At 38.3% G+C, this 27,601-nt stretch overlaps 1 protein-coding gene across 2 annotated transcripts in view; it reads left to right on the top strand.

The window, feature by feature from the left end:
* Positions 1 to 2,622: 2,622 nt before the first annotated feature.
* SEH1L (SEH1 like nucleoporin) overlaps positions 2,623 to 27,601 on the top strand; it is a 35,781-nt gene continuing 10,802 nt past the window's right edge. For both annotated transcript variants that reach the window (XM_033087547.1, XM_033087548.1), the window contains exons 1-4: positions 2,623 to 2,863; positions 7,717 to 7,767; positions 11,370 to 11,516; positions 17,532 to 17,743. In XM_033087547.1, the coding sequence (XP_032943438.1) occupies positions 2,753 to 2,863; positions 7,717 to 7,767; positions 11,370 to 11,516; positions 17,532 to 17,743 (521 nt within the window). In that variant the 5' untranslated portion in view covers positions 2,623 to 2,752. The remainder of the gene's footprint in view (positions 2,864 to 7,716; positions 7,768 to 11,369; positions 11,517 to 17,531; positions 17,744 to 27,601) is intronic.

Raw genomic sequence — 27,601 nt, 5'->3', positions numbered from 1 at the left:
AAAGAAGACATACAGATGGCAATAAACGTATGAAAAGGTGCCCCACATCATGTCATCAAGGGAATGCAGATTAACATAATAACGAGATACCACTACACACCTATTAGAATGGCTAAAATCCAGAACACTGACAACCATCACCAAGTGATGGTGAAAATGTGGAGCAATAGGATGCATCAGCAATTCACTGATGGCAGGACTGCAAAATGGTACGGCTACTTCAGGAGACAGTTTGGTGGTTTCTCACAAAACTAAACCTATTCTTACCAGATGATGCAGCAATCCCAAAGGAACTGAAAATTTATGTCCACACGAAGACCTGCACACAGATGCTTATAGTAGTTTTATTTAGAATTGCCAAAAGTTGGAAGCAACTAAGATGTCCTTCAATAGGTGAATGAATAAATAAACTGTGATCCATCCAGATAATGAAATGTCTTTTAGTGCTAAAGAGAAATGAGCTATCAAGCCATGGAAAGACATGGAGGAAACTTAAATAAATATTAGTAAGTGAAAAAAGCTGATCTGAAAAGGCTGCATACTGTATGATTCCAACTATATGACATTCTGGAAAAGGCAAAGCTATGGCGACAGTGGAAAAATCAGTGGTTTTCAGGGGTTGGGTGAAGGGTGGGATGAATAGGTGGAACCCAGAGGATTTTTAAAGCAGTGAAAGTATTTTGTATGATACTACAATGGTGGATACACATCACTACACATTTGTCCAAACCCATAGAATGTCCACCACCAAGGTAAACTATGGACTTTGGGTGATTATGTGTCAACGTAGGTTCATCATTTGTAAGAAACATAACAGTGCGTTTTTAGGTATTGCTAGTAGTAGAGGCCAGTTGGTAGGAATTTTGTAGGAATTGAGGAGGAAGAAACTTTCCTCTGCTCTCACAGTTCTTTCGGTTCGTCTAATAAATAGACATGAGACCTATAACAAGAGAAAATAACCAAAGTTAATTACTTACATACTATATATGGGAACCCCTCATACAGGAGAGTCAGAAACGCCCTACATACATGAGAGGTTGAAAAACAGCAGAAAAAATAAGCTGTATATGACATTCTGGGCTAAGGATGAGGTAAGGCACCTTGGGACTTTAGAAGGTAATTGCAGGGAGAGCACATGTTCAGTAATCAGTAGTTTGCCCTGCCATATAGGTTTTCTTTGATCTCTTATTATGACCAAGACCCCTAATTCAAATTCCTCTAAATAAAGGGGAGGGGCAGAAGTGTCCCTTGAGCCCCTTATGTCTCTTTTGCCTTTAGCTCAAAATAATCTGCATATCGTGGAAGCACATCTTCGTGGAAGCATACCTACAGAGGGTAGGTACGTATATGTGAACACATGTATTTTCTGCTCAATTTTGCTGTGAATCTAAAACTATTATAAAACATAAAGTCTATTTTTAAAAATTCCCTTTGCTTCATCTATTTAATCCCCCACCCAGATATCTCTGGTAACCTTTGATTCGTTTACTGTCTCTAAATTTAACTTTAAAAAATATTTAAATTAAAAAATTTTAAAAAGTTTTGGAGCTTTTATAAATTGATTGGACTTTTATAGACAGTGAGTACTTTCTTTAGAAATTAGTCTTTGATCTTACAGCAATTACAATGATTAGTTATCATACCTGCAACTCACAGATTTGAGGTCTGTCTTTTAAAGTACCAATAAAATCTTATCATTCATATTCAGTGGAAAAAAGGCAAGTAAAGAAAATTCCAGAAAGGCGAGGTCATTTCGCCACCTCCCTTTGCTGGTTTCTATGTAATCCATCAGGGGACAGCTGGGACTGTTTTGAAAACTTTCTAGTTTGCTAATCTCACCATGCCCCCACTTTCTTGTCATTCTTGGTTAAAATTAAAATACTACGAACCTCCTTTGGCAGGCTCATTTTCAATTATTATTTTTTCTTTACTTGCATTCCCTCACCCAATCTTCCACTGTTTCCTATTCTAAGTGACTCTACCACTAAGCCTTCTGGAATGTCTGATAAACAAAATCCTCTAAATTGTTAACCTCTCTGCAGAATATTCCTCCACTTACTGGGTTTGGCAGAATCCTTGATTTGCGGACTTCTTCACTGGTCTCCTTCACAGTGTTCTCCCCCCCCCCCCCCCCTCCCCGTCTCGCCGCCCGTTTGACTTATTCCTTCATTGAGAACTCTGGCTCAACATTCTTCCAGTTCATTTCGGATCCTGTCCTTCTCCTAGGTGATTTAAGTTGCTACTTGGAGAACTTTGTAATTCCTAGTATCTCATTGCATTCATTCATCCTGGTTCCTGTCTGTTCTACCTCCAAGCCTTTTCTACATGTGAAACCTTTAAACATTTTGACTCACTCTGAGCACTCTGCCCGTATAGCAGGGGAAACTAATCGAAACGTTGACCAAAATTGACTCAAGATTGAGGACTGTGGATAGCATTTTAACTTTTTCATTTTTCTTAATTTTTATACTTTAACAATGAGTTCTTTTTACTTTCATTAAAGCACCGCAAAGCTCATCTGCTTGAATTTGGCGGCTGTCCACTGAAGGTTTCCTTTAGGAGGATCAGGCGTAGCCCTTGCGGCCTCGCGGGGCATGACGGGACGAGGGGCGGGCCGGGGGGCGCGCAGGCCGTACGAGACGTGCACGTCCCGGCGTCGGGGTCTGGGGGGACTGCGATTCATGCTCTGCCGCGGCCGCCCTCTTCAGACGCCGGAGGGGCAGACGGAAGAGGTGCGTGCCCGGCGGAAGCCATGTTTGTGGCACGCAGCATCGCAGCGGACCATAAGGATCTCATCCATGATGTCTCCTTCGATTTCCATGGGCGGCGGATGGCGACCTGCTCCAGCGACCAGAGCGTCAAGGTGCGCGCGGAACCTTGGGGCGAGGCTGAGCCGGGAAAGAGGGGATTGGGAGCGTGAGCGAAGGGACCCGCGCGTGGAAAGGGGACTTTCCCGATATTGATGCGCGCTGCCGGGCACAAGACCTGGAGCCCCAGGGAGGCGGCAAACCTCGGCCAAGTGGCCTGCTTCGCCATCCTCGTCCCCTCACTGTGGGGTCTCAGCCGCCTCGGGGCCGTGCTGCCCTGCGCGTGCGTAGAACGGGCGGGTTGGGCGGGCCTGTTGGTCACGTGCGCGCTCCCGCCGCCGGGGGACGCTGGGAGCCCTCCGAGTTCCTGCGTACGCCGTATCGGGTCCTTTTCGGCGGGAGTCCGCGAGCTACCTCAGCCTAGTCCCCAGTAGGGGTTGCTTTGTCCGCGGAGTTCTGGCAATATCTGTAATGAGTTAACCACTCTTGTTCAGTGAGAAGGACTGTGCCTTGGGTCTTGTAGGACAGTCAGTTCGTAGTGTTAAGCTCTGTGTGCCTCGTCCTTCACCTGGAGAGGTTATTTATTCTCTGTCTTCCGATAGGAGGTTTACGTTGTTTCGCGATGAAAGAAAATTACAGATTCATTTACACCCAATGAAGTTCCTCACTCGAGGAATTGGAGGGTGTGTTTCTTAGTTTATTTACACGTCTGTATACTGCTCTGAAAATAACAATTTCTATTATACTAAGAAGATACTATTTGGGATTTAGGAATTTAAGAGATAAAGGGTAAACGATAATAGACTTGAAGATGAAAGCTGGAGTGTGGAGTATTTGAATTTTCAACAACTCCAAAATAACTGAAAAGTTGAAAGACTATATTTACTTCTCGTTTTTAACCATCAAGTTTGATACCATTGATTCCTCAAAGATAGTTATAACTAATTTTCCTCTCTAAAAAAGAGTAGTGCCTCAAATCCATCGAATAATGCAGTGTTTTTAACCTGTAAAAGGTTTGGAATCACTACTTTTTAAAGTTTTTTTTTTTTATTGTGGTAAACTAACAATTTGAAAGTGTACATTACAGTTCAGTTCTGTTAAGCACAACATTCACATTGTTGTGCCACCATAACCACTGTACATCTCAGGAACTTTTTCTTCATCTAAACAGAAACTCTGTACCTAGTAACTCCCTCTTCCCTTGTACCCCAAACCCCTGGTTACCTCCAACTCTCTTTATAAATTTGACTATTCAGGGTACCTCATAAATGGAATCATACAGTATTTGTCCTTTTGTGTCTTGTTTATTTCACTTACTGTGATATTTTCAGTGCTCATTTATGTTTGTACAGTGTATCAGAATTTCATTTTTAGGGTTGAATAATTTTGTTGCACCACATTTTGTTTATCCTTCTACCTTTTGACTGTTGTGGATATTGTATTGTCTGTTAACTGAATAGTCCATACTTTTTTTGTTGTCCACTTACTACTGAATTTTTTAGATGATCTTTCAGTTTGTACGTTTTGTCTGTTAGAGTACTGTTGCAATGAAGATCTTCATTAATTTAGCTTTTTATATATTTTGGATGATTTTCTTAGGCTCATTCCAGTAGAGAAATTAGTGAATATTTTAAAAGCTTTTGAGAATAATTGATAAATTGCCTTTTTGAAGGTTGTTCTATACACTGCCAGTGTGAGTATTGATTTGATAACATCATTTTCCATGTTGGGCATTATTACAATTTTTCTTTAAAAATTTTTTATGTGGCAAAATACATGTAACAAAATTTACCATCTTTACCATTTTTAAGTCTACAGTTAAGTGGTATTAGGTACATTCTGCAACCATCACCACCATCTACAAAACTTTTTCATTTTGCGAAATGAAACTGTATCCATTCAACAATAACTCCCCATTCCCCCTACCCTCCATTCTGCTTTCTATTTCTATGAATTTGACTATTCTAGATACCTCATGTAAGTGGAATCATACATTTGTCTTTTTTTTAAACTGGTTTATTTAACTTAGCATGTCTTTGAAGTTTGTACATGTAGCATATGTCAGAATTTCCTTTTTAAGCTAAATAGTTCCTTACATGTATTGTATATACCACTTTTTACTCATCATCTTTCCGTGGACTTGGGTTGCTTCTACGTTTTAGCTATTGTGAACAATGCTGTTATGAATGTGGATGTACAAATAACTCTTTGAGACCTTTTGTTTTTTTAAAATTTATTGGGGTAGCAGTTAATAACATATGTTTCGGGTGTACAATTCTATAATACATGATCTGTATATTGCATTGTTGTGCTCACCACCCAAAGTCTAGTTTCCTTCGGTTACCATGTAATTGGCCCTCTTTATCCTCCCCACCATCTCCTTCCCGCTGGTAATCACTGTACTGTTGTTTGTGTCTATGAGTTTCTTTGTTGCTTTCTGTTTTATATCCCACATATGAGTGAAATCCTATGGTTCTTGTCTTTTTCTGACTTAATTCACTTAGCATGATACTGAAGATCCATCCATGTTAGCAGAAATGGTAGTATTTTATTTTTTATGGCTGAGTAGTATTCCATCGTATATGTGTACCACATCATCTTTATCCAGTCATTGATCGAAGAACACTTAGATTGTTTCCATGTCTTGGTTGTTGTGAATAATGCTGCAGTGAACGTAGGGCTACATATATCTTTACAGATATGTACATCTTTACAAATACATGTTTTCAAATTTTTCGGGTGGATGCCCAGAAGAGGTATTGCTGGGTCATGTAAGGTAGTTCTATTCTTAATTTTTTACTGTTTTCTATCGAGGTTGCAGCAATTTACATTCCTGCCAGCTGTGTGCTAGGGTTATCTTTTCTCCACGTCCTCTCCAATACTTATTTCTTGTTTTATTGATAGTAGCCATTCTAACAGATGTGAGGTGGTATCTCATTGTGGTTTTGATTTGCATTTCCCTTTTAGCTAATGAATTTGAGCATCTTTTCATATGTCTGCTGGCCGTTTGTATGTCTTTTTGGCAAAAGTGTCCGTTCAGGTCCTCTGCCCATTTTTTTATTGTAGTATTTGTTCTTTTTTGTTTTTGAGTTGTATGAGTTATTTATATATTTTGGATATTAGCTCCTTATCAGAGGTATCGTTTGCAAATATCTTCACCCCTTCAGTTGGTTGTCTTTTTGTTTTATTGATGGTTTCTTTTCCTGTGCAGAAACTTTTTAGTTTGATGTAGTCCCATTGATTTATTTTTTGTTTTTACTTCCCTTGCCTTTGGGTCAAGTTCACAAAAAACCCTCTGAGACCAAGGTCCATAAGTTTAGTATCTATGTTTTCTTCTATGCATTTTATTTCAGTTCTTATATTCAAGTCTTTTACTTCATTTTGAGTTAATTTTTATGTATAGTGTCAACTCTCTAGTTACATCCTTGTGCATGTGGCTTTCCAATTTTCCCGACGTTCATTGAAGACATTTTCCTTTTCCCATTGTATAGTTTGGATCCCTTGTTGAAAATTAATTGCCAGTATGTGTGCAGGTTTATTTCTGGGCTCATTTTTGTTCTGTTGATCTGTGTGTTTATTTTTCTGCCAACACCATACTGTTTTGATTATTGTAGCATTGTAGTATAATTTGAAGTCAGGCAGTGTGATACTGCTGGCTTTGTTCTTTTTTCTCAGGATTGCTTTGGCTATTCAGGATCTTTCATGAAAGACCTGTTTGTGTGTTGAGCAGCGGATCCTTCGTTTAACTATATTTGTCTGACTTACAATTTTAAGGTGAGATACCAAGAGTTCTCCATGATGGAGTTCTCCATCTGCCATGATGCTGATGTCACTATGAGACCCTGCATTTAACTCTTTTGAGTATAAACCCAGAAGTAGAATTGCTGGATCATATGGTAATTCTGTTCTTAGTGTTTTGAAAACCATACTGTTTATCATTACATTTTGTAAACAGGCTACAATGTCATGTTGTTATTGTAATCTGTATTTTTTTTGTTGGTAGTAAGGTTTAATATTTTGCTTTTGTTTGTTACATATATAAGTGATCCTCATTATGTGCAGATTTTGTATTTCTGAATTTTCTTACTCTAAAATTTATTTATAACCTGGAAATCTTCACAGTTATCTGCTGACATGAGGAGAGTGGTAAAAAATTGGAGTTGCTTAATGTGCACGTTCCCAGTTGAAGTCGAATAGGGTGATACTCTGCCTTCTTATTTTTGGCTATCATACTAGAAACAAGTGTCCTCATTGTCTATTGCCACGTTTTTCACATTTTTGTTCTTTTTGTTGGTGATTTCACTATCTAAAATGATGCCTAAGTGTAGTGCTGAAGAACTGTTTAGTGTTCCTAAGCACAAAAAGGCTGTGATGTGCTCTAGGGAAAAATGTGTATTAGGGAAGATTCATTTAGGCATGAGTTATAGTGCTGTTGGCTGTGAGTTCAATGTTAATGAATCAGTAATGTTTACTAAATAAAGTGTCTTAAAACAGATACACACAGAAAACAAGGTGACGTATTGATTGGTTGACAAATATGTTGTGACCAGAGGCTCCTATGATTCTCACCTGGTATTTCCCTTTGGAGCAGTGGTTTGGTATTCACTAATTCAGTGTTCAGGGCAACACAGAAAACAACTACGTTGAATAACAAGACTTGACTGTAATTGTAATTGTCTCTATTACCTAGTAGAGCACGGATTCCTTCTCCCCTCAATGCTTAGCCCAGTGCTTGACACATGCAATGTTCTCAATAAATACATTGAATGAATGAATGTTAACGTACTGGTTGTATTCTTTTGTGAATTCATGTTCATCTCCTTTTCCCTAATACTGATTCAGTCTTAATGTTTTTCACATTGCTTTTTAGGGATTCTTTGTATAAAATATCTTTTTAAATTTTTTATAGGTCTGGGATAAAAGTGAAAATGGAGATTGGCATTGTACTGCTAGCTGGAAGGTTAGTATTTATGTTTACAGTGATTTTTAAAAATTGAAATGTTTACTATTTATTTGGTTGTGTCAGTGACTTGGTGTTCAGCTTTGAGAGAATTATAAAATTTATACTTCTTTTCCTAAAAAGGTATTTTACATTTTTACATTTTTCATTATTAAAATAACAGAAATACAGTTTAGAAAATTTGAGAGTAAGAAAATTTGTAATTCCATAGCATTCTAACAACTATTTTTAGTATTTTAGTATTTCTTTTTTCATTTACATATTTTTAATGGCTGGGATTTTTTTTTTTAAATGGGATGACAATTGTTAGTAAAATTACATAGATTTCAGGTGTACAATTCTGTATCACATCATCTATAAATTACATTGTGTGTTCACCACCCAGAGTCAGTTCTCCTTCCATCACCATATATTTGATCCCCCTTACCCTCATCTCCCACCCCCCACCCCCCTTACGGCTGGGATGTTTTATACATAGTTTTACATCTTGCTTTTTTTTTTTTAAAGCTTATTTTTATTTTATTTATTTTTTAAAGATTTTATTGGGGAAGGGGAACAGGACTTTATTGGGGAATAGTGTGTACTTCCAGGCCTTTTTTCCAAGTCGTCATTTCAGTCTTAGTTGTGGAGGGCACAGCTCAGTTCCAGATCCAGTTGCCGTTGCTAGTTGGCAGGGGGCGCAGCCCACCATCCCTTGTGGGAGTCGAACTGGCAACCTTGTGGTGGAGAGGACGCGCGCTCCAACCCACTGAGTCATCCGGGAGCTCAGCGGCAGCTTAGCTCAAGGTGCCCTGTTCAATCTTAGTTGCAGGGGGTGGAGCCCACCATCCCTTGCGGGACTGGAAGAGTTAAAACCGGCAACTTTGTGGTTGAGAGCCCACTGGCCCATGTGGAAATCGAATCGGCAGCCTTCGGAGTTAGGAGCACGGAGCTCTAACCGCCTGAGCCGCTGGGCCGGCCCCATTTCTTGCTTTTTTTAAAAACAACTTTACTTAGGTAGAATTATACATACTTTTAAGAGTCATCGATTTTAAATGTACACTTCAGTACATTTATATAGTTGTGCAACCATTATCACAATTTTGTTTTAGAATACTTCCATCAAGCCTGAAAATTCCCTTGTGCCCCTGTGGTTTCAATGCCCATTCCCCTCCCAAGCCCCAAACTCCTACTGAACTGTATTCTGCCTGTATATTTTTACCTTATTTTTTTTTTAGATATTTCATATAAATGGAATTCTACAACATGTAGTTTTTTGTATATGGCTACTTTCCCTTAGCATGTTTTTGAGGTTCCTCTATGTTGTGGTATATGTCAGTAGTTCTAGTCTTCATAATGCTGAGGAGTATTCCATTGTGTAGAAAAACTCATGCTTTGTTTATTCATTCACTAGTTGATGGACATTTGAATTATTTCTAGTTTTTGCCAATTATGAATAACACTGTTATGAACATGCTGTACAAATCTTTGTGTGAATGGACATACATTTTATTTCTCTTAGGTAGGTACTAAGAAGTAAAATTGCCGAGTTGTATATGTTTTAACTTTCTAAGAAACTGCCAAATTTCCAAAGTGCCTGTACCACTTTATATTCCCACCGAGAAATACATATGAGGGATCCAGTTTCTCTACATCCTCCCATACACTTGATATTTTCTCTGTTTTGATTATAGCCATTTTAGTAGGTGTGAACTGGTATCTCATTGAGTTTTGATTTTTGTGCCCTTAATTTTTTTTTCTTTTATTTAAAGATTTTAATGGGGAAGGGGAACAGGACTTTATTGAGGAACAGTGTGTACTTCCAGGACTTTTTTCCAAGTCAAGTTGTCCTTTCAATCTTAGTTGTGGAGGGTGCAGCTCAGCTCCAGGTCCAGTTGCCGTTGCTAGTTGCAGGGGGCGCAGCCCACCATCCCTTGCAGGAGTCGAACCGGCAACCTTGTGGTTGAGAGGACGTGCTCCAACCAACTGAGCCATCTGGGAGCAGCAGCTCAGCTCAAGGTGCCATGTTCAATCCTAGTTGCAGGGGGCGCTGCCCACCATCCCTTGTGGGAGTTGAGGAATCAAACCGGCAACCTTGTGGTTGAGAGCCCACTGGCCCATGTGGGAATCGAACCGTCAGCCTTCGGAGTTAGGAGCACAGAGCTCCAACCGCCTGAGCCACCGAGCCGGCCCATGTGCCCTTAATTTTTAAAGATATTGATTATTTTTTCATGTGCTTATTCACCATTGATATAGCTTCTTTGTTGAAATGTCTATCTAAATCTTTTGCCCTTCTTTTTTTTTAAATTGAGGTGACATTCACACAACATAAAATTAATCATTTTAAAGTAAACAGTTCAATGGCCTTTACTCCACTGACTGTTGCACAGCAACCACCTCTTAACTAGTTTCAGAACTTTTTTATCATTCCAAAAGAAAACCCCTATTTCTAAAATTTTAACAAAATATTTCATAAATACTTTGGTATATTTTCAAAGGCTCTTTAAAAACATAAATAGCAATAAAACATAAATATACCAATAAATTTACTATGTTTTGCTTTATTTAACTTGTCTATTGTGATGAACATCTTTGTGTGATCCTTATTCGTTAGGTAGATCACACTTCACTGGGAATCCGACATTGTAACAAAATCTCATGCCCTAATGCATTTTTTAAAAAGTTAATAGTCTGTATAAATAAGAATTAAAGGTGAAACGAAAAAGACTGGATAAAACAAAGGGTAAAAAATAAGGGTGTAAAGTTTACTTTTGGATGATGACATTGTCACCACGTAGAAATTAACAGATTATGAAAGTATTCTGAGATTGTTGAGTGTAAAAGTGTTAGATATGCAGAAGCATGAAACAAATTTTGTAGATGTAATTGGTGGACTGATGCTTATTGTCATAGGGTATGTTTTATTGGAAAGCACAAGTGAAATTCTGTTGATGTGAATTCTTTAAGACCTGTCTGTCCTTTTTTCTTTTTTTGTGTCAATATGAAGAGTGGAAGAATAGTGATTCGACATTTTTCATATAGTATAAAGATACTGCTGCTGAGGTTTAAATTGTTTTCTTAGAATACAAGGATTTGGGCTTCTCTGTATTTGATCACCCACTGCCTCTTTCTGGAATAGTCTTGTCTGGATAGATATCAGAATGATGTAAGAATTTTGTTTCTCCAGTTTCTGTATAATGTTAGGCTTTTGAAGCAAATTTGATCAGTCTTATTTATTTTAATAGGTGGATGTTTACTGTAGAGATAATTTGCAAGTATAAAAATTAGTGGATTGGTAGAATCTCTTTAAAAGCTTGTTTTGGCTAAACTCTGAAGCAGGTCTCTAACTATTAGCACTGGAAGACGTCAAGTTTATCCAGCTAGGTTTTTCTTTATTAGTAAAATGTTAGAAGAACTTGATTCTGGAAGGGCTCCAATGCTGAATATAGAATATGTTGAAGTTAAAAAGTTCTAGAATTTAACTTTCTATTTAAATGTTAAATTTAATAGCTTTCTTCTCTTACTGAAGTAAAAATATGTGCAGTTCTGTTTCAGGTAAAATCTTATATGTGTGAAATAATGAGTAAACTCAGTTTTTTGTCTTTTTGTTTTTAATTCCTTAGACGCATAGTGGATCTGTGTGGCGTGTGACTTGGGCCCATCCTGAATTTGGACAGGTTTTGGCTTCCTGTTCTTTTGACCGAACAGCTGCTGTATGGGAAGAAATAGTAGGAGAATCAAATGATAAACTGCGAGGGCAGAGTCATTGGGTGAGATATTTGTTCGTTTTTGGGAAATTGGGTCGGAGAGTGGCATGAGCATCCAAGGAGCATTAGTCTTTCCAAGAAATCTTCAGGCACTTGGTAGGGTGTTACTACTCCTCTCCATGTTTACCAGTCCCATTTTTCTTCCGTCCATATTTTTCTCCTACTTGTTTATTTAATCCTGAATTGATACTCAGGATTACTTGCTACTTGTTTAGTTATCTTTCATGGTGAATCCAGTGTATTTGCTTTTTCGTGGAGTACACTCTAAAATTGTTTAAAAAATGTTTTTTCTTTTTTGTGGTTACCTTTTCCTTCTTACAAAATACACACTTCTTTATTGGCTTCTGCTTTAACTCTAAGTCTTTCCTGATTGGGTGTTTGAATTTAGGCAAGAGCATAATGTGTTTGCTGCTCAAGTTCCTCTTCTGTCAAGTGAGAGAATTGAACTAGATTACTTTTAAGACCCATTCCAGTGTTTTCTTCTTTTTCCTGTTTATTTTTCTTAATAAATATTCAGCCACAGGTATAAAATTAAAAAGGTACAGACAAATGTATGCAGTGAGAATACCCTCTTATGTTTTTTTGTGTATCCTTTTGGATACACATGTATTCCATGTTTTTATAAGGACATAGATACAGTGTTTTCTTTTCTGACCAGTCCTCCCCACTGCCCTCCACACTAACTCTAATGCTGTCAATACTGTTTTTTCTTCTGTTGCATTTTAAAATTGTAAAATATACATAACATATTTATAATTTTAACTGTAAGCGTACAATGTAGTGGAATTATATTCACAATGCTGTTTATACAATGCCGTGCGATACCTATACCAAAACTTTTGATCATTTTCAACTGAACTCTGTACCATTAAATAGTACCTCCTCCTTTCCCCTCCAGCCCCTGGTAACCACTGTTCTATTTTCTGTCCCTGAATTTGACTACTTGCTGTATCTTACATAAATGGATTCATATAATATTTGTCTGTCAGTGTCTGTTTTGTTTTACTAAGCAGAATTTTTTAGGGTCCGTCAAAGTTGTAGCATATATCAACTTCATTCCTTTCATGGCTGAATAATATTCTATTGTGTGTATATGCCACATTTTGTTTATCCATTCATCTGTGGATGGACAACTGGGTTGTTTCCACCTTTTAGCTATTGTATGTAATGTTACTGTGAACATTGGTATATAGATACCTATTTGAAACCTTGCGTTTAATTATTTTGGATATATGCCTAGGAGTGGGATTGCTGGGTCATATGGTAGTTTTATGTTTAACTTCTTGAGAAACTGCTATGTAAACAGTTTTTCACAGTGGCTGCACCATTTTACATTCCCACCAGCAATGCATGTGGGTTCCAATGTCTCCAAATCCTCATCAATGCTTGTTATTTTCTGTTTTTCAATTATAGCTATCTTAATAGGTGTGGTTGTATCTCCTTGTGGTTTTTTTTTTTTTTTTAATAAATTTTATTGGGGAATTTTGGGGAAAAGCGTGTTTCTCCAGGGCCCATCAGCTCCAAGTCATTGTCCTTCAGTCTAGCTGTGGAGGGCGCCGCCCAGCTCCAAGTCCAGTCACTGCCCTCAATCTTAGCTGCAGGGGGTGCAGCCCACCACTCCTATGGGAATCGAACTGGCAACCCTGTTGTTCAGAGCTCGCACTCAAACCAACTGAGCCATCTGGCCACGCCTCTCCTTTTGGTTTTGATTTGTAGTTCCCTAATAGTTAATGATGTTGAACATCTTTTTATGTGCTAATGGTCATTTATATATCTTGTGATATTGTGACTTATAAGAAATATCTATCTGGTCATTCAGATGACCAGATAGATATTTCTTATATTTAGCTTTCGTCTATCCATGGTTCCTGATTCATGGTTGCCAAAATCCTTGGCATTTCCTAAGTGTTGAGAGTGATAAAGATGTCTTTTGTTATGTTAATGTGACTTTTGTAAAGCACCTAAGGCTGGGTGCTGGTTGCTAGTGGAGCCTACCATATAGTTAGAGGGTTGGAATTTTCAGTCCTACCCAGCAACCTCCAGGGACTGGGGAGGGACCAGTGAGTTAATCAGTCATGCCTTTGTAAAGAAGCCTTCATAAAACCCAAGAGGATGAGGTTTGGAGAGCTTCCAGGTTGGTGAACACATTGAGATTTGGGGATAGTGATGTGACTGGAGAGGGCTTGGAAGCCCTGTGCCCTTACCCCATACCTTGCATTTCTTCCATCTGGCTGTTCCTGAATTACATCCTGGTAGGGACAGAGTCCCAGAGAGCAGTTTCCAGGTTCTTGACCTCACATGGAAAGGTGCTGGCTCAGGTAGTAGATGGCCATAAATTGTGACTAGTTGGCCATCAGCTGTAACCAGTTAGCCATTAGCCACTAATACAACTGCCGTGGCCGAGCTAGCAAGTGCGAATTGCGGCTAGTAAGTGCAGTTAGCAAGCGGATTATGTTGATCCTACGTCCTGTGTCTTGCCTGGCCGCCACAAGACGGGTGCAGGAAGATACCTTGTTGGGGTACTTGCCGATGTTTGCTTTGTTGACCAGCGGTCATTGAGAATATAGTGGTATGGCTCCCCTATCTATGGCTCCGTTGTTCCTTTTTGGCCTCACTATATCCTGCGGTCACCTGCTGGGAGCGGGAGCTGAGACCCTGCATTACAATCCTTTTATAATAAGTCAGTAATCTAGTGAGTAAAAAGCTTCGCTGAGTTTTGAGAGCAGCTTTAGCAAATTAATTGAACCTGAGGAGTAGCTTGGGCGTCTCTGATTTATAGGTAATCAGTCAGAAGCACAGGAATTGCTTCTGGCATCTGAAGTTGTGGGTGGGTGGGGGTAGTATTGTAGGACTGAGACCATTAGCCTGTGGAATCTGATGCTATCCATTTCCGGGTAGATAGTATCAGAATTTAGTTGAATTCTCCTCACATCTGTTGGTATCCAAGAATTGTTTGTTGGTGTGGGGGAACCTTCCCCATTGGAATTGTTGACCAGAACCCTTTTACTTCTTTGGGGAAATGTCTGTTCAAGTCCTTTGCCCATTTTTTACTCGGGGTGTTTGTGCTTTGTTGTTGAGTTTTAGGAGTTCTTTATATATTTTGGATATTAATCTCTCATCAGGTACATGATTTGTAGACATCATCTCCCACACTGAGTTGCCTTTTCACTCTTGGTAGTTAGTGTCCTTTGATGCACAAAATTTTGAAATTTTCGTGAAGTCTAATTTATCTTCGTTTTCTTTTTTTGGTGTCATATTCAAGAAATCATCGCCAAATCCAATGTCATGAAGACTTTCCCCAAAGTTTTCTTTTAAGAGTGTCATAGTTTAGCTCCTACATTTAGGTCTTTGATTCATTTTGAGTTAATTTTTGTATATGGTCTAAGGTAAGGGTACAATCATTATTTAGCACTTGATATCCAGTTTTCTCAGCACCTTTTATTGAAAAGACTGTCCTTTTTCCCCCATTGAATCGCTTTGGCACCCTCATTGAAAATCACTTGACCATATATGGAGGGTTTATTCTCTATTCTATTCTGTTGGTTTTTATGTCTCTCCTTATGCCAATACCATACTTTTTAAATTACTATAGGTTTGTAGCTTGCATGCTATTCATGTTGTTTTACAACTCTTTTTTTATGGTGGCAGGGGTTGGTCTCATTGCCTGTGCACTGGGGCGTCCTTAAGCAAACAACTGCTTAAGAAGAAGAGAGAAGAGAAATTTATAGAAGTCATTTTTCTAGCAGTTTGAAATGAATCAGTTAGTGTACTGTTGGTTGGATTCAGGAGTGGTGACATATAAAGGAATTTTATTTGTTCTTAAAGATATATTTATACTTAATTAACTGTCATTAATACATTTATTATTTCAACATTTGTGTTGGTTGGTATTAATTATTCAATGGTGTTTGTAGACAAAAGTTTGCAAAGATTTTATCTTTGAAGTTTATGTAATGTTCTTTTAATATTGAGAGTCATTAAGATGCATTTTGGTAACCATAGACAGTAAACTGTTGGTTTCTAAATTTTATTGTTGTTTTCAGTCAAAAATCATCTTATCTAGGTTCCAGAAAGGAACTTGTAAATGCTATTGTGGAATTCTGTAATTATCACAAAGCCAGCTTTGTACCATCCTCTTGGTCTCTACTAAATTCTTTCTCTTAAAAGTGGATAGTGGTGCTCCAAGTAGGGTTAACTGACATTTATGCCTGAGGGAGGAAGTTGCATTCCTTCCATTTTACTGTTAAAGAATTTTAATTAATTTACTGCTTTCAGAATACTTTGCAGGGCATTACTACCTATATGAAAATTCTAACGTTTTCTGGTTAAGTGACTGGCTCGATTAAGGGAGACTATTTACATAATTTAAAGCCTACTATCTTCTATAAATGGAATAATTAATTATAGGTCATTAATTTGTTACTGATTGCCACCTATGTATGGCATTTTGCTAAGTGCTTTGGAAGAAACTGAGGCACAGATAGGTTTTAAATAACTTATTTAAGGTAATATACCTACCTAGTAAATGGCAGAGGAGTTCTGTGTGATTTTATAGCCTGTGTTCTTTCCATGATGATTTTATTTTGGGTAGTCCCACTTTGTCTGTGGGAGATACATTCCAAGACTCCCAGTGAATGCTTGAAACTGGGTCGTACCAAGCCCCATACATACTATGTTTTTTCTTACATACATACCTATGATAAAGTTTAATTTATAAATTACAGGTACTGCAGCACTGCAAGAGATTAACAACAATAAGAACAATTATAACAATATACTGTTGGAGGGAAGTTATTGAGGAAAATTTGCTTTCATTGGCTGATACGAGTTTTTGTTTGTTAGTTTTTGTTCCTTTGTTTCCCCACATGAGAGACTGCATGTGGGGTTCCCTCACATGAAAGACTGCATTCTGAGATTCCCTCATGTGAGAGATTGCACGTGAGGTATTAGTTAGCTTTTAGTTAGCTTTTTGTTCCCCCACATGAGAGACTGCATGTGGGGTTCCCTCCCGTGAGAGACTGCATGTGAGATTCTGCCCACATCCGCAAATGAGGTGGAGAAGTAACTAAGTTATATCAGAATGACGTGACAGGCATATTGCCAGGCTTTGGAAGGCCTTGGGCCAATGGTCCCAGGTGAGAACAGTAATTATTATTTGTCCGAATTAACTGGCTCTTCAGCCAGATAAGCAATATTTTTTTTATCACAGTGACTGCCGAACCCTCCTGAAACTGGCCATTCCTTGAGAGGGAGGCAGGAACAAGGAACTTGGCTCTAGTGTACATCTGAAAAAAAGGAGATATAAGACAGATCTCAGTTGGCAGTGTGTTTGTCATCCATCCTTGGTGATTTTTTTTTCCCATCATGCTAGCATTCTTGGTAACTAGCAAGCAGCAGTAGGAGACGCCTGAGTTTCAGCTGCAGACCTGGCAAGGTTTTGATTCCTGACTGTTCTAGTGTTGTTTTTCCTATGGTTTGGTGAGCTTCTTTGGCATATTTTAGTCTTAACCACCTTTACTTTCTGTCATTAGCATATTCTATTAATTGCCTTTGTCTTTTGCTATTGCATATTGCTAAATAAATTGATTAGATATTGCTAAATAAAATCATTAGTTCCACTCTAGCGTGTCCATCCCTGTCTTTTCCCCGATCGTCATTACAACTGTAATAAAAGTTATGTGAATGTGGTCTTTCTCTCAAAATACCTTACTGTATTATACTCACTCTTCTTGTGATGATGTGTGATATAACACAGTGTCTACATGATGAGATGAAGTGAGGTGGATATGCTGGACAAAGGGATGATTCATGTCCTGAGTCTTGACGGTGAGAGAGTTCATCATGTACTTAGAATGGCATGCAATTTAAAACTTGCGAATTGTTTATTTCTAGAATTTTCCATTCAATATTTTTTGACTCTGGTTGACTGCTGGTAACTGAAACCACAGAAAGTGAAATTGGAGATAAGAGAGGGAGCTACTGTATATAATTTAAATTGTTAAAAATTTTTTTTTTCAGGTTAAGAGGACAACTCTAGTGGATAGCAGAACATCTGTTACTGATGTGAAATTTGCTCCTAAGCACATGGGTCTTATGTTAGCAACCTGTTCAGCAGATGGTATAGTAAGAATATATGAGGCACCAGATGTCATGAATCTCAGCCAGTGGTCTCTGCAACATGAGATCTCATGTAAACTAAGCTGTAGTTGTATTTCTTGGAATCCTTCCAGGTAAGCTTACGCAGCAAACTTCTGATAATATAATCCTAGTAAAACAAATTGGTAATTTTTAAGGTAAGCATTTGATGGTTTATTTTCTTAAAAATGCTTTTCTTAAATAGTCATGTTTATTATTTAATATTTTTTTATTTTTCAATTACAGTTGACATACAATATTATTAGTTTCAGGTGTGCAGCATAGTGATTAGACATTTGTATAACTTATAAGGTGATCACCCTGATGAACCTAGTACCCATCTGACACCATACATAGTTATTACAATATTATTGACTAGATACCTTATGTTGTACTTTACATCCCCATGACAATTTTCTAAGTACCAGTTTGTACTTCTTAATACCTTCCCCTTTTTCACCCATCTTCTGAAACCCTTCCCATTTGGCATCCCTCAAAATGTTCTGTGTATCTATAAGTTTGTTTGTTTTTTGTTTGTTTTATTTTGTTCTTTAGAGTCCATATATAAGTGAAATGAATGGCATTTGTCTTTCTCTGTCTGACTCCATTCAGCATACCCTCTAGGTCCATCCATGTTGTTGCAGATAGCAAGATTTCATCTCTTTTTTTATTTTTGTGGCTGAGTGATATTCCGTTGTATATACGTACCCCCCCCTCTTTTTTTTTTAATGAGGGCGCAGCTCAAAGTGGCCCATGTGGGGATCGAAACAACAATCTTGGTGTTAGTAACAATGCGCTCTAACCAACTAAACTAATAGGTTGCTCTGTACCCCCTCTTCTTTATCCTTTCATTTATTAATGGGCACCCAGGTTGCCTCCATATCTTGGCTATTGTAAATAATGCTGCAGTGCACATAAGGATGTACATGTTCCTCTGAAGTAGTGTTTTGGGTTTCTTTGGGTAAATAACCAGAAGTGGAATTACTGGGTCCTTTGTCTCTTGTTATAGTTTTTGTTTTAAAGTCTGTTTTGTTTGGCATAAATAATTGCTACTCCAGCTTTTTCTTTTTGTTTCCATTTTCATGAAACATCTTTTTCCATCTCTTTATTTTCAATCTGTGTGTGTCTTTCGATCTGAAGTGAGTCTCTTGTAGAAAGCTTATGAAAGGGTCTTGTTTTCTTATCCATTCAGCCTCCCTATGTCTTTTGATTGGCGCATTTAATCCATTTACATTTAAAGTAATTGTTGATAGATATGTAGTTATTGCCATTTTATTATTCATACTTTTTATATCTTTTTTTCTTCTTAAAGAAGTCCTTTTAACTTTCTTGTAGTACTGGTTTGGTGGTGATGAACTCCGTTAGTTTTGTCTTATCTGGGAAGCTCTTTAGTTGTCCTTCAATTATAAATGATAACTTTGCTGGGTAGAATAATCTTGGTTGTAGGTCCTTGCTTTTCATACTTTGAATGTTTTGTGCCAGTCTGTTTTTTTTTTTTTTAATGGGGTGACAATTGTTAGTAAAATTACATAGATTTCAGGTGTACAATTCTGTGTCACATCATCTATAAATTACATTGTGTGTTCACCACCCAGAGTCAGTTCTCCTTCCATCACCATATATTTGATCCCCCTTGCCCTCATCTCCCAACCCCCAACCACCTTACCCTCTGGTAATCACAAAGCTATTGTCTGTCTTGTCTATGAGGTTTTTTGTTTTTTGTGTTTTTTTTTTCTTAGACATTTATAATTACTATCCCTCACACTGTGGACCCCCCTCCCCTCATCCACTTTCTCTCTGACATCGCACCGAGCCATCCCATTTCCACTATCTCCTGTGCCAGTCTGTTTTGATCTGCGAAGCTTCTGTTGAGAAATCAGGTGTCAGTCTTATGGAAGCTTCCTTGTAGGTAACAAACTGCTTTTCTCTTGCTGCTTTTAAGATTCTCTCTTTGTCTTTATTTAACCTTTGGCATTTTATTTATGATGTGTCTTTGTGTGGGACTGTTTGGGTTCATCTTTGGGACTCTTTGGTCTTATATGTCTATTTCCTTCGCCACATCAGGGAAGTTTTCCATCATCATGTCTTCAAATAGATTTTCAATTCCGTGCTCTCTCTCCTCTCCTTGTGGTACCCCTATGTTGTGAATATTGGTATGCTTGATGTTGTCCTAGAGGCCCCTTAAACTATCCGTATTTTTTTGTATTCTTTTTTCTTCTTGCTATTCTGATTGGGTGTTTTCTGATAACTTTTTTTTTTTTTTTTTTGAAAGATTTTATTGGGGAAGGGAAACAGGACTTTTATTGGGGAACATTGTGTACTTCCAGGACTTTTCTCCAAGTCAAGTTGTTGTCCTTTTAATCTTAGTTGTGGAGGGTGCTGTTCAACTTCAAGTTGTTGTCCTTTCAGTTTTAGTTTTGGCAGGCACAGCTCAGCTCCAGGTCCAGTTGCCATTGCTAGTTGCAGGAGGCGCAGCCCACCATCCCTGCAGGAGTCGAACTGGCAACCTTGTGGTTGAGAGCCCGCACTCCCACCAACTAAGTCATCCAGGAGTTCAGCAGCAGCTCAGCTCAAGGTGCCGTGTTCAATCTTAGTTGCAGGGGGCAGAGCCCACTATCCCTTGCGGGACTCGAGGAGTTGAACTGGCAACCTTGTGGTTGAGAGCCCACTGGCCCATGTGGGAATCGAACTGGCAGCCTTCGGAGTTAGGAGCATGAAGCTCCAACCATCTGAGCCACTGAGCTGGCCCCTGTGATACTTTCTAAATCACTGATTCGATCATCTGCTTCACCTAATCTGTTGATTCACTCTAATATATTCTTTATTTCAGTTATTGTATTCTTCGTTTCTGACTGGTTCTTTTTTATGTTTTCTAATTCCATTTTTATATTTCCTGTTTCTTTATTGAAGTTCTCCTTGAGATTATTGAACATCCTTATAACCAGTGTTTTGAACTCTGCATCTGCTAGTTTGGTTGTCTCCATTTTATTTAGGTCTTTTTCTGGAGCTTTGTTCTATTCTTTTATTTGGGATATGTTTCTCTGTCTCCTCATTTTGGCTGCCTCCCTATGTTTGTTTCTATGTATTAGGTAGAGCTGCTATGTCTCCTGGTCTTAGTAGAATGTCCGTATGTAGTGGGTGTCCCGCAGGGCCGAATGGTGCAGTGTCCCTGGTTACCTGAGCCAGGTACTGCTGGTATGTTCCTTCTGCGGAATGTATGTGTAATTGAGCCTTGGTTGCTGTTTTTATGTCAGTGGGAGGGATTTACCCGTAGGCTGATTGGTTGTGAGGACTGCCTGTGACTGCAGTGGAGCAGCTGTTGTTCAGGGCCTAACCCTACGGAGCAGGAATCGCTTTGGCATGCTCTGTTGGCCCTTTGGGTGTTTTGTCTCAGGAGGCAGCCGAGTGGTGCTCTGGTTCTGTCTGAAGCCTGCCATCGGGTGTTTTGGCCCTGGCAGATGGGCCTCCTGGGAGGGGCCCCACTATAAGCCAAGTTTAGCCTCAGCCTGTGCCCTGCCCTGGGGCCATCTGGCATGAGCCACAAAGCCATGTGCAGATGGCTGCCACCTGCACTGGGTTGGAAGTGCCTGGGAGAGACTAAACTGCAAACCAAGGCTGGCTGCTGCTAGTTCCAGGCTTGGGGTTGTTTAGCAAGAAATGGGGGCATGCTGAGGACAGGTGCTACTTGTTTGGGGTTTTTGAACCTTTGAAAGGTTTTGGGAACGTCTGAAGCATGAGCCAAGACAGGTTGTACGTATGGAAAAGCCACTGCATGAGGCTTGGATGGGCCTACACGTTGGGTAGGGTGGGGTCTCAGAGAATAACCTGGGCAGGGTGATGTTAGCTAGGTTGATGGAGACTCATATAGGGCAGTTGCCTGTGTCTGTATAAGGTCAGACAATTAAGTTCACCAACTCATCCTAGAAAAAGTGCTACATATACCTCATTGCTGAATATCACTATAGTCACCTTCGAAGTACTCCTCTTGGGAAGCTATGCACTAATGCCAACACTTTGTCCACCCTTCAAAGCAATTTTGGAACTCTTTTTTTCTTGAATGGCCATCAGAGCTGTCATCGTATTACCCTTGATGTCCTGAATGTCATCCAAATGTCTTCCTTTCAGTAGTTCCTTTATCTTCAGGTAAAGAAAGAAGTCATTGGAGCCAGCTCAGGTGAGTAGGGAGGGTGTTCCAATACAGTTAGTTTAATGGCTAAAAACTCCCTCACAGACAGTGCCGTGTGAGCTGGTGCATTGTCATGATGTAAGAGCCATGAATTGTTGGTGAAAAGTTCAGGTCGTTCGTCTAACTTTTTCATGCAGCCTTTTCAGCACTTCCAAATAGTAATCTTGGTTAACTGTTTGTGCAGTTGGTACAAATTCATAATGAATAATCCCTCTGATATCAAAAAAAGGTTAGCAACATCGTTGCAACAAGTTGGTGAATTTAATTGTCAGAACTCAGAGGAAAGGGCTCAACAAAGGAAGAATTGCTTCTGCTAGCATTTCTGTCTGGGAGAAGGCTGCTCCTCCAGCCCTTGCTGTGAAGCCATACGATTGTTTGGTTCCTTCCCGTATGTCTCCCTTGCCTTTGGAGCTGCTGCCCCAGTGCTGGAGCTCAGAGCAAGTGAGTCTGTCAGCAAGTAAGTCCATGTGCAGGCCCTTTAAGAGGAATGCTTGGGACTCCAGCAGCCCTTCCTCTCACACAGCCACAATCTTCAGTGATTTTTACAGCCAAAGTTGTCAAACTTCTCTTCCCGTCACTGGAGCACTGGGCTGGGGAGCCTGGTGTGTGGCTGAGACTCCTTCCTCCTCAGGGAGGACCTGCAAAGTTGAGATATCCCTCCCAATTTTTAACCTCTACACACAGGTGCAGGACCTGCCCATTCTGAGTTTTCGCCCCTCTTATCAGCCAGAATGTGGCTGTTTCTGTATATCCTAGTTGTAGGACTTCTGTTCACCTAGACTTCAGGGGATTCTTAATGATGGTTGTTCTCTAGTTTAGTTGTAATTTTGATGTGGTCATGAGAGGAGACAAGCACAGCATTTACCTACGCTGCCATCTTGACCGGAAATCCTCATTTTCATTATTTTTAAAAATTTATATGTAGAATAAAAATTTTCCCTTCTCCACCCTGCCTCATCCCCCTATTTCTACTGCACAGAAGCTTCCAGGCATTTGAAATAATTTGGTGCATACCTTCTGGACTTTTTCTGTGAATATACAAATAAATATTTCCTGTATTTATAAACACAAATACTTGCAAATATACACAGATATACACTATTCTGTACAGGTCTATAAAGCTCATAGATATTTATAGACCTAAATTTTTCTTCTTGCAGTTGCCGTTTTCACTTAGAAATACATTGTGAGCATTTCCCTGTATATTAGTACACCTGGTCAGTCCTACCTTATTCCTTTAACTGATACATGAATGTGACTGTTAAGACTACACCGTAGTTACTTTTTATTAAACTATTTTAAAACATTAAAGGAATAATGAGTCAGTTGGTGAAAAAAAAATTCAAATAATCTAGAAGAATACAAAATGAAAAGTAAAAGTTCCCTTATCTCCTAAAAACAAATGCTATTAATAGTGCTGTTTTTAGATTTTAATTCTGGTAATCAGTATTTTGTTTTTAAATGATTCATACCTCTGGTTCTTGCTGTGTATCTATACTCACTATATGAAAGGTGAATTTAGCACATTTACAAAGCTTTCTGTTTCTCAGGGTGTCACTAGACATCTTATTTGTGGAAATGTTGATAACTGTTTTAGTTATATTGGTAGTATCATAATTCCAAATGATATATTTCTCTACATAGTGATTTGTCAATTTTAGAGTATAATGACTTACCTTTTGAAAAAAGGAAATTGGCTTATTTTGCTTCTACCTCACATTTACCCTTCCATTTCCTAATACTTTGTTGTGTTTGTATACTGGCAAAATTTATAAGTCTTATTTACATTCTGTCATTTAATATATTTGTAAGTTTTTTTTTTCTTTTGACTACAAGTTGATTCCAAAAATTAAGCAGCAACCCGAATTTACAGTATCAGATTATGTAAGTATTCATTGTAGCTACAAATCTAGTGGATTTCATGAAAACTTGTTCACACAGAATAATTTGGTGTTAACTTCTGAAGGATGCTTTTTTTTTCTTTCTTGATTCCTTTACTTCTGGGTTATACTTGTCATAATTTTTATATCATGTGTTATCTATAGATTTTTCTTGATTTTCATTTTGATTGCGCACCTCCTAAAATAATTTTTTTTTCATATGGGATGGATGGCAAGTACCTTGAATTCTAATATCACTGAAAATGTCTTCATTATATGCCATTCTTAATTGTAGTTTGGTTAGTTTTAGAGTTCTAAGTTCAAAGTGTAAGAATTTCGAAGCTATTGTTCTTGAATCTTGTTAACTTCAGGTGTTGTTAATGAGAAGTCCAAGATCATTATGGTGCTGGTTCTTTATTGTGTGGCTTGTTCTTTCTCAAAATTTTTAGAATTTTGTCTTACTTTGAGCTCTATTGCAAATATATTCTCCTAGTTTGTGGCTTGTTATTTCGACACTATGATGACTTTGCATAGTCAACAGAAAGTTCTGAAATTTAAAGTAGCCACATTTATAAGTCATTCTTGTATTGTTACAGTGCTTTTTGTGTTTTGAGAAATTCTTCCCCCACCTTGAGGTTGTCAAGTTTATCCTGAATGGTTGTTGGTTTTGCCTTTCACATTTAGGGCATTAAACATTCTGGAATTGCTGTGTATGTGGTTTGACGTAGTAGAATTCTAAAATTTAACCAGGATGTTTTAGGTAATTTTTCTTTAAAACATTTTTTAGGGAAAATTTCATATACCACAAGTAATAGTAGAATTATAATAGATCCTCAAATAGCCATCACCCAGCTATAATAACTCAAAGTTACTCTTGTTTTATATATACGTGCCTTTTTTCCTCACCCCTCAGCTCCCCCCCCAAAAAAAAACCATTAAAGTAAATGTAGACATACACTATTAGCTGTTGGTCATTTTTGAGTCATCCTGCTTGATGGTTAGTGGTCCCTCTCAAAATAAAAGTTCTTGTTTCATATTGAGGATTTCTTATCATTCTTTGATACTTTATTGTCTTAGTTTTGTCTTTCTGAAACTCACTTTCAATGATTCCTGGATTGTCTCTCCATTTCATTAAAATTGTTTGGAGATTTACTACTCTTTGTCCCAGATCTCCAACTTGTTCTCCATGTACACATTTTATACCATCCATTGATTGTTTTGGGGGATGCGGTGGAGGATTGGCAATCATTTTTAATTAAGAAGCTTTTTTCTCTGATTAGTCCTTCACCAATACAAAGCACAAAAATGCAGAAAACGTGTAAATAGAGTGCAAAAGAGACAACTTGTTTTCAATATAAGAGCTGAAACAAGAAGGCAGAGCCTCCCCTTGTTCTACCTCAGCATGGAATGTGTATGTCAGGCGACTCAAATTTTTTAGAGCTACTTCAGGCATGTTCATGAATGAGTATGAAAACCCCAAGTATTGGATTTTTGGGGTTACAAATAAATTTTAGTATTCAGGTCAATTTACAAACATAGAATCTGAAAATGATGAGGATGGGCTATATCTATTTTCTCAAAGGTCTGTATACTCGTATGTTGGTCTTTATCTTTACTCTTCCTTAAGTACGTGTTAGTCTTTGCTTATGTATTTCTATTTATAAACAAGAGACTATTATGGCTAATAGAGAAAACTGGTATTTCTTCTGTTAGGTGCTCTGTTTTCTTAAGCAGCTCACTGTCTTACACAGGGAGTTGGCTGAGTTTCATCTAAGTAGGTGGAGTGGGTTCACAGGGTTTCTCTGTAGTGAGTATAGACAAAGAGGGAACTGGCAGGCTTGGGGTATCCCCAAATTGCCAAAGTCAGGAGGACTTGACTTTGGAGATGGAATACTTTAATGTATTTTGTTCCTTCTTGTCCCTTTCCTTGCCAATTTTGGAGTACTATTTTATTTCAAGTTGTTACCTCTCTCCTAAGTTCTAAATCATTTTACTAAGATCCCTCCTCCGACTTTTTTTTTTTAGCCTAGAATAGAGTCAGCTGTAAGCCTTGGGGGATCTTCTGATTGCAGTTCTTTAAATGAATCACTTCATAATTGTCCCATGACTCATTCCTGTTCTTTGCATTTGTTGATTGGAGGTTGGAGCTTCTGGAATTTCCTCCTTACTAATAGTGCATTTTTTCTGTCTGATCTTCTGCTTCCTGTCGTTTTGGAATTCTTCCAAGTTTCTTGATTTCTGAAGGCTCACTGATTTCTGGCACTGTTGTGGTGTTATTCTTTCATCATTTCCATGGGACCTTAGGAGGGAGGGGAAAGACATGAAGGTGCAGTCTACTATTTTAAAGAGAGCCAGGTGGTTTTTCTCACTGTTTAGGTTTGAGTCATATTTGTAAAATGATCTAAAAGGTGAACATGTTATTTCTGGATGTACAAATGAGGTAATCCTGAATTCCGTTATCTAGATGTTTTATAATTTGATTTAAAAATGATGGGGTGGTGAACACACAAGGTGATATATAGATGATGCATTACAGAATTGTACACTTCAAACCTATGTAACTTTACTAACCATTGTCACCCCAATAAACTTTAGTAAAAAAAATGTTTTAAAAGTCATTTTCAGTAATTTCAGAATATGTTACTGTAAATGTACTTTTGGTCCTTGCTCAAATATTTAACATTTTAAAAACAACGAGTTATTTTTATACGACATTTCAAAAAGAGAGTTTGTGAGATACTGAAACTACTGTGGAATTTACATCTCTTCTAATGGCCAAGAATTATAAATAACTTGTAATTTTATTTTATTCCTATAGCACTTTGCAATTTACCTGATATTTTTCTTACAGTAGATGATGTGGGGGAGGAACGAACTTTCCTCTACCCTCAGGGTTCTTCTGGCTGGTCTAATAATCAAATAGACGTGAGACGGATTAAGATTAGCAAGAGAAAATAACCAGATTTAATACATACATATGTATGGGAACCCCGCATACATGAGAATCAAAGACCCCACATGCATGAAAGGGTCAGAGATAGAAAGGGAACATGGATAGATAAGACATAGAGCTAGGGATGAGATAAGGTGCTTTGGAGCCTTCAAAAGATCAATGTAGGATAAGAAGAGCAGACCTTTAGTAAATAGAAGTTTGCCCTGTTGTGTAGATAGGTCAAAAGAAGTTGTCTCTGATGATCTGTTATGGACAAGGCCTCTAATTCAAATTCTTCTAGGTAATTGGGGTGAAGGGGCCAGAAGTTTCTCGTAAATCTGAGGCTAAAGTTGCCTTTAGCTCAAAACAATCTGCCTACCACAGTGGCACATCTTGGGGTGACTTGTTCTGGACCCCACAGTGACTCGATTCATTATCAGAAATTTTAGTGATAAAGAACAATCTTTTTTTTGTTTTCCATTACCACCTTCAACTTTATGAGTTGGCAGATCAACTCATAAAGGTTAAACAACGGTGTCATATTCACAGAGATATTACTTAATCTGAATAAGGGAGGCAAAGGAAATCAATATCTAGGTAATCAGGCATAGAACCAAAAAAAAACCATTTAACCTAGAGTTTAGTAGAGTTCGTTCTCCTACTGCTTATCTCTTGCCTTTTAAAATGAGTCTAGAGAAGAGAGTGATGTGGGGAGCATGCCTTCCTGAGGGGAGGTCTTTTTCTGTTTTTCTTCCTTCCTTCAGGGTTTTGAAACTTGGTACAAAGCACTTAAAATCTTTTTGTCCTGAATTTGATCACCATAGGGTTACTTCTCATTCCATAGTTAATGACCATATCTTTCAAGAAGAAAAATTTGAAGATCTTGTAGGTGGTTTTTCCTTTTTTTAATTTATTGAATGATGGGGCTGCCGGTTAGCTCAGTTGGTTAGAGTGT

The sequence above is a fragment of the Rhinolophus ferrumequinum genome, chromosome 19, assembly GCF_004115265.2.
Source record: "Rhinolophus ferrumequinum isolate MPI-CBG mRhiFer1 chromosome 19, mRhiFer1_v1.p, whole genome shotgun sequence".
Taxonomy (NCBI): domain Eukaryota; kingdom Metazoa; phylum Chordata; class Mammalia; order Chiroptera; family Rhinolophidae; genus Rhinolophus; species Rhinolophus ferrumequinum.
Note: the sequence above shows the minus strand (reverse complement) of the source record. Positions and strands in the feature narration are given on the sequence as shown.